Here is a 15889-nt window from a genome sequence, read left to right as displayed (position 1 = left end):
ATTGTTTTGGTAAATTCTTTATCTAGACAGCTGTACCGGTAGCTCATTATATTACGTAAAGCGGCAAGGTCTATGGAAAAGGAGTCCTTCGAGATGGCTAGTGACAAAGACAACAAATGCATGCAAAATAAAATTATTTACATAAAATATATATTTGATAAGAAAATTTGAGGTTGTTAGCTTTGTTATTTCTTGAACTATGCCGAAATAGCATTTTGGTTCATGAATTTATTTTTTTTGGCATTTTAGTTTTTAAATTTTAATACTTTTTGATGCAACATATGAAAATTTTGTAGATTGTTTGATATTGTAATTTCAAGATTGTATTGCTACAATAGTATACTACATACCTTCATACTCTACAAATGAGATTAAAAACACTTAAATAATCAAAATGCATTAAAAAATTATATATAAAAATTAAATGTCAAATAAAAAACTTTAAGAACCAAAATACAGTTATCAACATAGTTCGCAACTAATAAAGCAAAAAACCCAAAATTTAATTGAGATTGGGCCCATTTTTTAATTGCTATCAAATTTTTATTATTTATTATTTCTTTTGGTAATAATTCCAATTAAATCTGATCCACCAAAACCATCGTGTGTCTAAATCTAATATATTAATAAATAGAACAACTTGTATAGATTAACATTGCAAATATAAAATAGGTGAGGTATGTTTTTTTACTACCTCCGAGACCCAAATAGGTATGGGTGTGGCCGTGACCCTTTGTCCTTTAATTTTTTACTTAATTTGTATTGCATTTTTTTAATATCAAACAAAACTTTACAGTTTACCTTTACGTCTTTACATATAACTTTCCACTCTCACCACCAATTCCTACATCAAAAACTCTACTTGCAGTATCAAGGGACTCTGCCTGTTTTTTATACGTAACAACCCGTACCAAAATACATAAGTTTAATCAGGTTTGACTAATTTTGATCAAGTGAATATATGGATCCAAGTTGACTTTTTTTAATGGTCAATATTTTTTATTTAACTAAGGTACCATTGCGTAGATCTCGTCGATACGAGTTCATAAACTAGTGGCACGTCAAATTCCAAGTTATGGATAAAAAGTTATGGTTCTGAAAAATTTTAAACATAAGTTTTATATTAGTATCCAAACTAGTCCCCAAGTTTTTGTCTGTTAGTGACCTAGGCTCTATATAAACCTTGGTAAATGTGCCAAACAGGAAATCAAATTCCAAAATACTATTTTCAGTCCAAAAACCCCATAAACTCTCCCCTCAAATCCGTGGGTCCGAACTGGATATTTTTGACCCGTTTACAGTTGAATCGGATCACCATCGTTTTTGTCCATTCCGACCACCAACCTTGTATACTCGCCAGCCAGAGAGGAAGCCCACGTCGAGGTGACCTTGGCCGTAAAATTTCACGATGAACGGTGGACGAACGCGCCCAGATCTGGCCGGCGAGGTGGGTCGCCTGATTTTCACGATTTTTGGCCATTTCAGGTCAACCCATACACCTTATCCACTATTTGTGACCCCCTCTGAATTCAATCCCATGGTTATTTTGTCCAGATTCCTCACCATTTGGGAGATACGACGACTTGAAATTTTGGCCAAAGGTTCAACCAAGTTTTCCGGCCACCGGAGGAACTTTTGGACCAAGATGAGCATACTGGTAAGTTCCTTGTCTCTTGGACTTTCCGTCAATATAAAGTTTGTGAATTTCGGAGGTTGTTTGATAATTTTTTCATTTTTGAGTGGATTAGTTAATTTTCGGATAAATTGGGACTGTGTTTGTAGTAGGTTGGTCAAATTGATTGAAATTGGAGTTGGATTAGTGAAATTAGATATTATTAGGACCCATTAGGAGGTTCAATTTTGAAAGATTAGGCTTCGGGTGAAAATACCCAATTTTGGATATCGGATCCAAACGGTATGTGGTATAATTGAACCGTTCGGTATTCAATTTATGTAATTTTATAGTGGTATAAGTCAATTTAAGACATTTGGGACATGTAAGTGTCTTTATTTTAATTATCGGAACCTGAGGAATATTTTATTATATTTCAGAAATTCGAATTGAGCCTGAAGGCGAGGTTACAGAGGAGCAGGAGTGAGCATCTGCTGTACTATGAGTGGTTATATTGTTTTGGGATATAATATAATATATTTGTGTTCGAATAATTTGGCAATATACCATTTGATTGAATGTTGGGATTATACATATATAAATATCTGCCTTATTAAATATGAGTTGTCATTTTACGTAAGATTTGACAATATATTAAATGGTTTTAAATTCTAATGAGTTCATAAGTGAACTCGTAGTAGTTAAATATTTTAGTACTTGAATTGGGGTTTTAAATCATTTTAATAATGATTGATTTGAGAAGCAGATGGAAAATTTTATAATTTTAAGCATGTTCAAATATTTCAAGAATTTTATGTGCTTAAAATTGATTTATGGTGAATATATTTCACTGCGGTATTTTCTAGTTTTAGTAAGAATTAATGATTTTAAGTTTTTTTGAAATATTTAAAAAAGCGGTTGAGCTTGATAATTAAATTATGATTTATGATACAGTAGGATACCGTATCGGTTATTTTTAATTGATGTACCGTATAGTACCAGAGTTTGGTTCAGTATTATATTATAGCATGCTGGGTTTACTACAGTGCCGTGAGGTTGGTCTCATCCAATGGTTTATTATTGCCACAGACCGTGAGGTCGGATTTATCCGACGGTTTATCATTATTACCACTGTGTCATGAGGGTGGTCTCATCAAATGGTTTATTATTGTCACGGACTGTGAGGTCGGGTTTATCCGACGGTTTATTATTATTACCACGGTGCCATGAGGTTGGTTTCACCCAACGATTTATTATTGCCATGGACCATGAGGTTGGGTGTGTCCCGACGGTTATTTGTTATTTCCACGACACCGTTCATATATTGAGGGTCGTGAGGTGGGTGTATCCAACGGTTTACAGATTGGTATATCGTATGGTACATTGTATACGTTTGAATATATTATTGATTTACAAATATTGTGGTGATTTCTGCATTTTCATATTTATTTGGTGGAACTGTGTTTATTATATTTTATGCTCAAATATTTATATCTTGATTTGAGACATTTCATAATATTACAATTATCGTTCATTCATACTTTTGAGCATCGGTTTTTATTATATTAAATTGGGGTACAAGATTGGATTTTGTAAAATGATTTTTAAACGGAGAACTTTTCAAACAAGTGGAACGAGAGGTCTTGAGAGAAAGATTATTTAGAAATAAATTATTATTTTTCTATTATACTATACCACTCACTGAGATTTCTTTATCTCACGTTTTATTTGTTTTAAATTCGTTCCCTAGGCCCAGGCAACTAGTAGCAGTCTATCTTGTGCACAGCTTATCGCTTGTTTCCTTCTACGACAGTAGCCGTATTTATTTTTTCTTTATTTATTGTTATCTTCTGAACTTATTTATTATTTATTTGTACTCCTAGACTTCGTTAACACTTTTAGAATGCTCTGATTTTAAATATGAAACTCAGTAGAGACCATAGTATTTATGTGTGTGGTTATGGCCTGTAGTATAGTAGATCGGTTGTGGATTTTACGTTGTTATGGATTTATTTTTATATATATATTGAAATATTATTGTTATCGTTTGTGTTTGTTGTCTACGTTTTAAGGTGAAGTTCTATAGGATATTCTTTAAGAATTCTCCAGTGGGACTTCACTAGACGGGACCACTTGGAAGGTTCTAGGAGAGTTCCCGAGATGGATCCTGTCACTATACGACATCGGTTAGTCGTCCTTTCATTTTTATGCCATGAATTTCTATCTGTTTTTCCTTTTAATTTTTTTTAATTTTAATTTTTTTTGATAGTGTCCAATTTTGTGGAGTATTTGTGTGCATGGCTTCGAGCCACATATCTATACTTATTTTTGTTTTTTATTTTTTTGGTTTGTTTTCAATTATATTTTTCTCACATACATGCCTTTGATCTTGTTCCTTTTCTTTGTTATTCGTTTTAGGGTTAATTTCAATTAGACCCCCCGATAGATCACACCCTCAAGTTTTAATATGTTTATTCCCCTATAGTTATGGCCTCTCCCTCATATTTAATATTTAATAGAGGAAGGAAAAATATAGTAATTTTGCCTTTTAAAAATGGGCAATTTTATTCACATCACAATACTTGCTAAATACATCATAATTTTAATAGTTTTTTAGTATTGTAATAATATCCATTTATAAAGTGTAAAAAATAGACTTGAACATTTACAAAATAAAAACATTAAATGCTATATACACTAACCCCATCAGGTCGTCATCTTCGATCAACTTTTCAATTGGCGAAAACTCCTGAAAATCTCCGTTGAAGTGGTGCTAGGAAAGGAGGAGAGTAATATGTAGAGGATCAATAGCGATTCATATAGAAAAAAACATAGTCACACTACTCGCATTAGAAAATGCAAAACCCAGGTTGCCACTTCAAAAACATGCCTAGATCTAACACAAACATGCATGCCTAGATCTATTAATTTTATTTACTGGCTGAAGACTTTTAATCAGCCCTATTTTCGAACTCATCAGACTAGAATTTCGGAACAGAGATGAATCAAAGGCAGCCGGGCAGGGGCGACACAGGAAAGTAGTTTAAGGGGGCTGTATATAAATAGAGCCAAATTAAAGGCTCAAACTATAATTTATCATTTTTTTAAAATATTATATAGCATTATTTTTATTAATTTAAATATTTACTAACAAAAAAAAGTTGTCAATTTTATTTTACAATAGAATAGCAAATCCTTTTTTTAGGGGAAAAAAAATAGTAGAAGTTCCTATAAATATTAACTAAATTAAATATTTAGCTATAATTTTTTTCGAAACCTAATATTGCGTAATAAATATATGAATATGTATAATTATCACTAATCAGTTTTCACAAATTATCTCTAATCACTTCATATATAATTACACTATTAATCTTTATTTAAGGGGACCAAATATATTTTTAAGTGATTTTTTCTTAATTATCTAAACAATACTATACCTATTTTTTAAAAATTAAAAAGCTTAAAGGGCAATGCCCCAAGGCTACGCCACTGCATCCGGGCTGTACCTAAGGAGAAAAATTAGTAAAACCGTCGTATATGTCCATATGGAGTGAAGAGCGAATAGAAAAGAAGGGAGTATTTTTCAGTTTTTGTTTTCTATTTATTTATTTTTTCCTAGGGATGGACGAAGGTTGGTTTTCTTATTTTACTAAAAAAATTAAAAGGAACAAATGTCAAAATGTAGGACTTAGTGCCATGTGGCCGGCTAAAGTTATTCTCTTTTCTGACGGCATTTCCAATTTGTGAATTGCTTCAAATTTTTTAGCACATAATAATAGATGGTTAATTAAAAATATTTTTCAATGAAATTGTCCAAAATTTGTGTGAACCTGATATTGATAAGAATAAAAAATAAAAAATAAAAAAATTGTAAGGGTGACAGTCATATAGGAACCACCACGGACATGCCCCTCAAATTTTTTTTTTTAAATAATCTTTTGAACTATTTTACTTTTTGTCAGTATAAATGTACCAATGTGCCCCTCCTTTTCTCCTCACTCTCAAGTGTTATCCAAATTTTAAAATTTTTTTCTTTTTCATTTCTCTTCTTGATTTTAATACTTTTTTTCACTTATATTTTTTGTTTATCTACCATTTATCTCCACTTAAAATTATTTTGTATAAGTACAATGCTTATCTCCAATGTAATATGATAGTGATTTTCTTTAAGTTGAATAATATAACAGTTGCTTACTTGTTATTTTTTAGCACATATTTTTTTTTAGTACAATTAGATAATTAGAAAAAAAAAAAAAACTAAAAAGGACAATATATTCTTTTCTTAATTTTTATTTTATTTTGGTTAATTAATTCCTAAGAAAGCCAAAATATATAATTTATTTCTTTTGCATCAAAGTGTTGTTTTTAATGTTTATTTTTTTAAATAATTTGTAGGATAGGATCAACATTCTTTCCTCGTCTAAGCTTTTAAGGACATGTTGACATAGGGTAACTATTATATAAATTGTCAAGATTTATCTTTTCTTTTATTATTCTATTTCTTTTTCTATTTACAGAATCTAATTAATGATATGTAGCAGCTAGCAACATTTATTCTTTTAGTTTCTTTTTTTATATTTTTTGTCATTCCTTCTTTACTTTTAAGAATTTTCAATCTTTGGAAGACTTGTCTTAATTAATTGGGATTCTCTCTTTACTTGATGTTTGTTATATTTCATGTGAGTGTTTTTCTAACTCTATCAACATATTTGTAAAAGAAGATTTATAGTTGAATACATCGAAATTTCAATAAAAAGTATAGCCACTGGAGATTTTTTTTATTTTTTATTTCCTTTTCTTTTCTTTCTGTTTAAGTTCTTAAAATTTTATATCAATGGATATCAGTGTTATGGTAAAAAGTTGACAAAGATTTTATATAAAGTTCATAAGTCTATAAAAAAATGTTTTATCAATTAATTAGTTATTTGTTCTTAGATATATATATATATATATATATATATATATATATATATATATATATATATATATATTTTTAGCTAAAAACATGGCCATTATTATATAAATGACTAAAAACACGATTACTCAAAGCACAATTACCCATGGTGCCATTTTTTTAAAGTGGGTATGTAAATGAAAAATTAGCTATCAAAAAAAAAAAAAAAAAAAACCTTGAAACAAAAAGAAAAAGAAAGATAAGAAAACTAGTTTTCTATATTAATTGTTTTGGATTAATTAAAAAAATAAAAATATGTTAATTATAATAATTTAGTGCCCAAAAAAAAAAGAAGAAACCTTATTTAGAAGTTAATGAAAACAAAAATAGGATGAGCTCAATCTTAATCACACAATTGTTGATTTGACACAAATCATCAAATATTCAAAAGCTTAATAAAGTTTAGATGAAGAGAGAATTCTGACTCTAATTTGTTTTGAATTTAATGTGAATACAAAATCATATTTGCTAAGAGCATTTTCAATGAATGTGGGTTATCAAATAAATATGACATACAAGCAATAAAGATAATGTTTTTTAAAAATTGCTTTCTAATAGCAATGTCTAGAATAATTTCAAATTGATGTAGCTTACATATTATTAAAGCAAATATTATTTTTAAGACTTTGTTAGATATTCTAAAATTTTCTGCAAAGAAAAACTTTCTTTTACAAGTTAATTCTTTCAAAAAAATTAAAAAAAAAAAGTTAATAAAATATATAATTAATTAATAGCCATATATGATTTTTGTGTATATTAACATTGACAACAGTTTTATATTGGATTATGTATTTTTGCCATATATATTTAGACAATACCAATTTTTATACTATATAAAAAGATAATTTAGTTTTACTATTGAAGATGTTATAAGCTAAAGTAAAATTAGATTAAAAATGGATTTTAATTTTCTCCTTATCTAAACTTTACCTAACCTTTTAATATGTTATGCAATGATTTATCAATTGAATTCACAAAAGTTTAGTCAAAAATCTGGTCTCATCAGTCTTCTACAATTAAACGACCACAATGGCTGGCTCATATATAAGGACAAAGGAATAAAAAGTGTAGAACATATACATAGATGTGGTTAAATATTTATTTTCATATTTTACACAGTTGGACAAAGGAATATAACGATAATTAATTAAAAAATATAAAAGAAAAGACAGAAGATTAAGCAAAAATCCTTTTGGCGTGTGAAGACAGAGACCACACCGGTCAGGTTATGGCTCTCTGCAATTTGTGGGCACAGATTCTCATCTTTATTTATTTTTCTCAATTTGCACGTAAATAAATTCATAAGGAAAAAAATGGGAACAAATTCATGCTTTTAATTTAATTCCTTCAATTGTATTGAATAACTGTTTTTTTTTTAATTATTTTTTTTATAAATTGTATAAAAAATGTGGAGAAAGAAATGGAAGAAGATTTTTGCTAAAAAAACATATAAATAATATGATTTCAAAGGTATTTTTGTCTAAAAAAATTATTTCTATCAATGATTTATATATATATATATATATATTTATTTATCAAATATTAATGATTCGTATGTTGATTTTAATGTTTAACTATAAATTTGATTCTACTCCATCCTCTTTTTTATTCCACTCTCTTTTACTTTCCATTCCATTAATGAATCCTGCAACTAAACACCCCTTATATTCTTCCAATTATCAGGAATCATAGATCATCTTTATGAAAATAAATAAAAAAATAATAACTGTAATTTTTTTTGTTGGTCCATAAAATAAAGTTCTACCTTCATAAATCTAGCATATGGTATCCCCTAATTAATTTACGTTGCTTGTTTTGTCATTTATGGACTTGTTAAAGCTGGTGAAAGGGAAATATGGAAGAAGAGAAGGTTTTAATGGACTTCCCTGATAAGCAGATAACAATCGACATTAATCCAGAGGAATTGGAACGTGCAAGGGTGTCCCCTGATAGGCTTCCCATCATGAAGAGTCCAGAGAAATTGGAATCGGAACATCACATTGACAAAGGTTGGGGTGCAGAGAGGCATTATTGCAGTGGATGGGTGTCCCTTGGTAGATTTACCTGGGAATGGCATGAGATACATGAAGCTGACCCAGGAGATAGTGATTGGATCATCTATAAGGTTCCCAACAAGCTCCGGAAGAAGCGTAAACTAGCTTACACTCCAGAACTAGTTTCCGATATAGAAATATAAAATAAGAAGAGAAACCAAGGAACTAGATGAACAGCAAGAAAACTTTCTCAGTAAGAAGGCTTAGAAAAATACGAGAGAAAAGAGAGAGAGAGAGAGAGAGAGAGAGAGAGAAATCAGTGAAATTTCCTGGAATATTTTTTCTTGTTTTTTTATTCATTGATTAAAAAACTTATATACAAGTGTTAAACTACGCACCAGTAACTTTTAGAACTAAAATGACAGCTAACTACTCAACTGACTCATACTAACTTTTTTACAACAGAAAAACCACGTCAACACTTAGTTAAAACTAACAGCTTGTACACTTCACGTGCCTACATGGCAGATCCTACAATAGTTTCAATTGGGCCTTTTCACCATGGCAAATCAAACTTGAAGGCCATGGAACATTATAAAGCCAAGTACATGGAAGAATTCCTGCGGCGGCCCTTCTGTAATCATACTAAGAAGGAGGATTTGCAGCACGAATTCGAGAAAGATGATTGGAAACTTGGGGAAAGAATCCAGCGTCGCCACAAAGCAGAGCCCTTTGAGCCTGAGAATAAGAAAGAGTACTGGACGGACCATATCCCCATGATTTTACAAGATGCCTGCTTCATCCTTGAGCTCTTCCTTAGACACCAAGAGTATCATCTCTTCCACGACTTGATGAAGAAGATAAGAAAAAGAAGCAGCTGCCTGATAAAGGAATCAAAGATTGTGCTTGCTTCACCTTTAAGCCCTTCTTTAGAAACCACAAAACTCAAATTCAATCTCCCGATAAAGAAGATTACAAGAAGCAAAGGGCTGAAATAGTTAAAAAATATTCGGGGGACTACGTATTGAAAAGTCCATGGGTTAAGGCAGCTATAAAACAGGACTTGATATTGCTGGAAAATCAGCTCCCCTATTTTGTTCTCACTCACCTGTTCGACTTCATCTTCAAACATCCGTCGAAAGGTATTAATGATATCCCTGATTATCTACCAGAACTAAAGAATAATGAAGGTGATCAACTTGCCGATTTCTTAATACAAATTACCTGTGAATTCTTCACTGATTATTACAGGTTTGGAAAACCTTGCTCGGATAAGAATTCCAAAAATAAACTTTTCTTCGAGTACCCCACGGAGGAAAAGAACAATTGGTGGACGAAATGAAAGACATCAAACATTTCATTGATTTGGTTAGAAAGTTTATGTATGACAAAGAAGATAAGTTTCCCAGGAGTTCTTATGATTTGACCCTCTGTATCCATTCTGCAAAGAAACTAGATAATGCGGGGGTCGCGTTTGGGCTTCCTAAAGATGCTACACATTTAGCTCGCATAAAAACTTGGCCCGATATTAAGGACGATGATAAGTTATGGTGGAGCAATGGCCGCGGTTGCTGTTTGATAAATTGTTTGGAATTGAAAATACCCCAATTGAAGGTCCAAGACAATACTAAGTGCATTTTCAGAAATGTCATGGCGTTGGAGCAATTCTCTATCCAGATGAGCCTCGTATCTGCAATTATATTTTTCTGCTGGATCAACTCATCGACACCGTTGAAGATGTGGATTTGCTGGTTGACAAGACAATCATTGAGAACTGGCTTGGCAGTAACAAGGCTGTGGTTGACTTGGTTAACCAACTTTGCGACCAAATTGTGACACCGCGTTTATTCTATACTGATATCTGCGACAAACTTAACAAGTATCACAGCAAAAAACTGAATGTTGCCAGGTCAACCTTCAAGAGGGTTTACTTCGAGGAAATTTGGACGAGCAGTTCCACTGTTGTCGGGCTTGTTTTCCTTGTGTTCTCCCTCTTCTCTACCTATTCTACCATCAAGAATCTGTTAAATAAATTAATAATTGTGGATTTAGCATAATCAATTACTCACTTACAGGGCCTATTTATGCCATTAATGGGACTGGTTTATTTTAATATTTTGTAGTAAGGCTCTTGGTCACATACTGTCTATAAGACTCCAGTTGGCCTATTGGACTGGAGGACCAACTCTCTTTACAAGCCCATTGACTTACCCATATTTTTTCTAGTATAATTATATTATTAAATTATTAGTATTTTGTGTGTGTTAAAATTAATGGGTAAGTATGACTTGCAGAGACTATAAAAGGTCTAGGGCAAGCAAACAAATACATGATATACAATACTTTGATATTAGGATTTTCAGATATCTGAGAGTGGTTTGAGATTAGTGTGTCCATAGGCACTACTTTATATTGTTTTCTATTTTTGCAGGATTAAAGATTTAATTTATTAATGGCTGCGTTTGGAGGTTAGTAATTTATAATTATGGAATTTATTATGTATATTTAGATCTGTAAAATTCTAACAGAATCTCTTCTTTGTATGAGGGATTATATGTCAATTAGCTGGCTAGATAAAAGATCAAGTGTGGTTCCTTACTAGGTTGACTGTTAATTTGGACTGAAAACTTCGAAATTGGATATGAAAATTCTTGTTTAAAGACCAAATTCATCTTGTTTGGGTGTTAAAATTTGGAGTTTTTTTATTCAAATTGAATTGGGGAAACAATTTCCCATAACCGGAAGAACCTAAAGCCGCTGGAATCGTTGAAAACGATGGCCGGAATGGCGAGACAAAGTCGGGTGAAAATAGTGGGTCACATGACCCGTTTGGACTGGAACCGGGTCACCTGTGACCCAGTTACATGAAGAAGAAGAGAGAAACGGCATGCCGTTTGGAGCCTTGGTGCTGACGTCAGCAAACGACACAACGTCCGCACGACGTGTTGTTTGCTGACGTCAGCAGCCAAAAAAAAAAAAAATTTTTTTTTTCCTTTTTATTTTTATTTTGTTTATTTATTTATTTGGTTATTTGTTTATTTATCTATTGTTCACTCTTATTAACCCAAAACAAAAAAAAAGGGATGTTATTCATTTATTTATTTGTTTATTTATTTCATTCCAATTTTATTGAATTAAATTACATATATATGCTTGGTAAATTGATTGTGTTAGCTTTCCCTAAAGAGGCTTTGTGCCTAGTTGGTATAGTGGTGTGGAATTTTGGGTACTCACATGTCGTGAGATTTATTTTATCTGCATTATGTGTACCAATGTAATATTTATTGACATAGTGGATGGGATGTTTTATATTTACCTATTTCATGAAATTGCCAATTTGTTATTTTCTCCCACTTGTTAACCAGGGTCTATATGGGTAACTAGGCTACCCTATCAGTAGTTTTAGTTGCTTTGTATGATGCCTGGAATGGCAGTGGAAGTTGATTTGAATGCCATAAATTGCAGGTTTTGAGTTATCCTGTCGATGATTCAATTCAATGCATTTAATTGTGGTTATTTGGTTGACTATACCTGGCCGCGAAAGGGTATCTTTAGTGCTACAAAGACCCTAACGATATTAATATTTTATGTTTTGTGTTAAGGGGCTGGAAAATAGTTATTGTTTTATATATATTAAATGTTTTATTGTGTTTACTATTTTCACAGTTAATAGCACCCAAAATGTTCTGCCTATGACTGCCATGATGAAATTGGATGTGATAAATTATCAGAAGTGGAAAAAGACCTTGGTTATGAATTTGATATTTATGAAATTGGATTTGCCTTTGGAGATAGATTCACCCAAGATACCAACTAATGATAGTAGTGCAGTAATTAGGAAACTTTATGAAAATTGAAGGCATTCTAATAAGTGCTACATGATGATGATGGAGAATTATATGGATGAATCAATTTATGCAAGTATTCCAAAGGTGGAAACTACAAAAAGAACTTTTTGAAAATATAGAAAAGAAATTTATCAAGTTTGATATGAATGAGAAACATTATTATTTGGACCTTTTAAATAATACTAAGTATGATAATACTTATCAGATAGGAGAAAAGAAATGGTACTTCAATGGAAGGTGTGGCTACTATAATAAAATTGGACACGAGAAAATAGAGTGTTGGAATTTAAAGGAAAATCAAGAGAAGAAAGATAATATTTTAATGATTGAGACCAATATTATTGATGTGCCTATGAATTCTTGGTGGTTAGATACTGGAGCAACAATTCATGTTACTAATTCATTGTAGGGGATGATAAGGTAAAGGGGGCCAACCAATCTTGAGCAGCATGTTTATATGGGAGATAACTCAAGAGTGAAGGTGGATATCATGGGAACAATCAAGTTGAAGCTTGCCACTGAATATGTTTTAGAATTACAAGAAGTTTCATATGTACTCTCAATTAGGAGGAATTTGTTATCTATTTCACTTTTGGATAGTCAAGGGTTTAGTTTCTTGTTTAGACATAACAAAGTTGAAGTATATAAATATGACAAAGTTGTTGGTTTTGGAACTTTATGTGGCAATTTATATAGATTTGATTTATTTAGTAATGGTATCAATTCTTCTATTAATTCTGTTGTTGCCCCTATTATTGCTTCTAAACGTCCAAGAGTTAATGATAATTCCTCAATATTGTGGCATAAACGTTTGGAACATATTTCTAGGCACAAGATGGAAAGGTTAGTGAAGGATGGAATACTTGCTAATCTTGATTTCTCCGATCTATCGACTTGTGTAGAATGTGTGAAAGGGAAACTAACTTCCAAGGTTAGAAAGGATAAGATAATAAGGTGTGAAGATGTTTTGGAATTAATCCATACTGATGTATGTGGACCTTTCACTCCGACTGCTTTGGGTGGTTACAGATATTTTATTACCTTTATTAATGATTTTTTACGTTATGGACATGTTGAGCTTATCCGTGAGAAGTCAGATTCTTTAGTTACTTTTAAGGAGTTTAAGGTAAAGATGGAGCTTTAAAAGAATAAGAAGATAAAGGCTGTGAGGTCTGATAGAGGTGGTGAATTTTATGGCAGATATGATGAGACTGGATGGAACCCAGGGCCATTCATAATTTATTTACGTGACTGTGACATTGATGCACAATATACAATGCCTAGTACACCTTAGCAGAATGGCATAACTGAGAGGAGAAATCGCACTTTGTTGGACATGGTGCGATCTATGTTGGCAAATTCTAGCTTGCCAGATTACTTATGGGGAGAGGCTTTAAGGATGGCTACTTATATTTTGAATCAAATTCCAAGTAGATCTGTTCCTAAGACTCCTTTTGAGTTGTGGTCAGGAAGAAAGCCTAATTTGCATCATTTTCGAGTATGGGGTTGCAAAGACGAAGTAAGGATTTATAATCCCCAAGTTAAGAAGTTGGATCCTAAAACTATAAGTGGGTATTTTGTTGGCTATTGTATAGGATCTAGGGGTTCATGTCAGGACCCGTCCAGAATTCCTTCCCCGGTACCCTAGACAAGCCCTGATCCCAGGGAAACCCTACCGGACCCTCCAATGGAAAATCCGGCAGAGCCTCCCCTAAGGGATTTACTTACCACAAATTACCTGCACTGAAAACACACTTCTAAAACATCCCCTTATTCCTCCCACGTTACTACAGATTGATTCCACAAATTGCAGCACTTCAAAAGAAACAACAGCAGCAACCCAGTGCATAAAAACAACAATACAGTATACAAAGCATTATACAAATACATGTGGAATTTATAAAATGACAGATAAGGAAACAATACAAGATAGAGAGGAAAAAGGGAAGAAAAACTTCTTGAACCTTCGGCAACGAACTGAGACGTTGGGCTCGCCCCGGACAATCAACGTCTCCAACCTGGACCTAGGGGAACGGAATTTAAGAGTGTGAGATGCTAATAATCTCAGTGAGTGACCCTATCTACTAAACAATATAATACCACGGTAATACAGTAGATAGATAATAATTAATTGGAAAATAATAATTTCTCTCAAAACCCTTACAATTCTCTCAGTTGGAAAAGTTTCCCTTTTAAAACATTTTCACAAAACCCTTCTACGTACTTCCCAAAAACCAAGGAACCAAATAAATTAATAAACAACAAATAAACAAATAAATATCCCAAATATAAATAAACTGTAATAAATTATAATAAATAATTTTAGAACACCTTTGGGGTTTAAAACATTATTTGCAATTTACACCGACGCACCACACCATATGCCTGTGATGCCCTCCGATACCCAGCGTCCTGAGCACCGACTGGCGGAGGGTTAAAGAGAGAAACCTGCAACGGTCACTTTGGCGTCCCGACAGTACCGCTGCTAAAACCATCAACCCGGCCAAGGAGGGGGGCGGCTGTGCACAACAATAACCTTGCCTACCCACGGTCCAATGGCAACTCACGGGTGAAGTAATAACCGCACGCTAAACCACATAATAACCGCGTGCTACCACATGTCCATACACCATACACCAGAACACCAATACTGTATGAGTGCGTCTAAAAATAAACAATAATAACCAACCGTACCGTTTTCCAAAATTACCGTGGGAAGTATACCAAATTTTCACAAAACACCATCCCACATATTTTTATTTAACAACCCGGTACGAAACAGCGATAACAACAAACCACAATTTTCTCGAAATACTAGATGCAACCATAAAAATACCGCGGGCATAATTTATAAAATATAACCAAATATTTTCGTAAAATATTTAACCCAATTATGCCCGAAAAATATTACTTAAAACCACGTACAATTAATACCGAAATCCACTTTGCTCATGCATAATAATAAATTAAACCACAATAAAATAATAATCGGGAATTTCTTACTGACCCCAAAATTTCATTTAGCACCAATGGGTAAATATATATATAAAATAATATTTTTCCCGATTATATTTAAAACACGCCACATGAGCACCAATTACAGATATCAAATTAATATCACATAAATACAATTAATTACCCCAAAAATATTTTTAAAGGTGAGTCACTCACCTGGAGCACGCAATTAACCCATGATCCACCACGGGATCAATTCTACGACTCACCGGTGCTCCTAGAACAAAATTCACAGACAGTCAAATAAATTAATATTTTATTCAGGTAAATAATACCCGGTACCCGGGGGGTCAAACACAAACATTAACCAAAATAGGCGAATGATATACCGAATCAAGGATCACAAATCCGGTCTCCATCGACCCCAATTCCGCCGGAGGTGGTCGGAATTTGGCCGGAAAGCTTCGACCGGTTTTGATCTTGAGGGATCTTTCAAACGGTGGGGATTTTGGGCAAACTAACC

At 32.5% G+C, this 15889-nt stretch overlaps 1 protein-coding gene across 1 annotated transcript; it reads left to right on the top strand.

Moving 5' to 3' along the window:
- The first annotated feature begins 9901 nt into the window (after window positions 1–9901).
- Window positions 9902–13705, top strand: LOC132804448 (uncharacterized). The gene is made up of 3 exons (XM_060818851.1): window positions 9902–10136; window positions 10241–10586; window positions 13612–13705. Exons 1-3 carry the CDS (start codon window positions 9902–9904, stop codon window positions 13703–13705), a joined length of 675 nt encoding a protein of 224 aa, XP_060674834.1.
- The last annotated feature ends 2184 nt before the right edge of the window (window positions 13706–15889 follow it).

The sequence above is a fragment of the Ziziphus jujuba genome, chromosome 7, assembly GCF_031755915.1.
Source record: "Ziziphus jujuba cultivar Dongzao chromosome 7, ASM3175591v1".
Taxonomy (NCBI): Eukaryota; Viridiplantae; Streptophyta; class Magnoliopsida; order Rosales; family Rhamnaceae; genus Ziziphus; species Ziziphus jujuba.
This window is presented reverse-complemented; position numbering and strand designations above follow the sequence as displayed.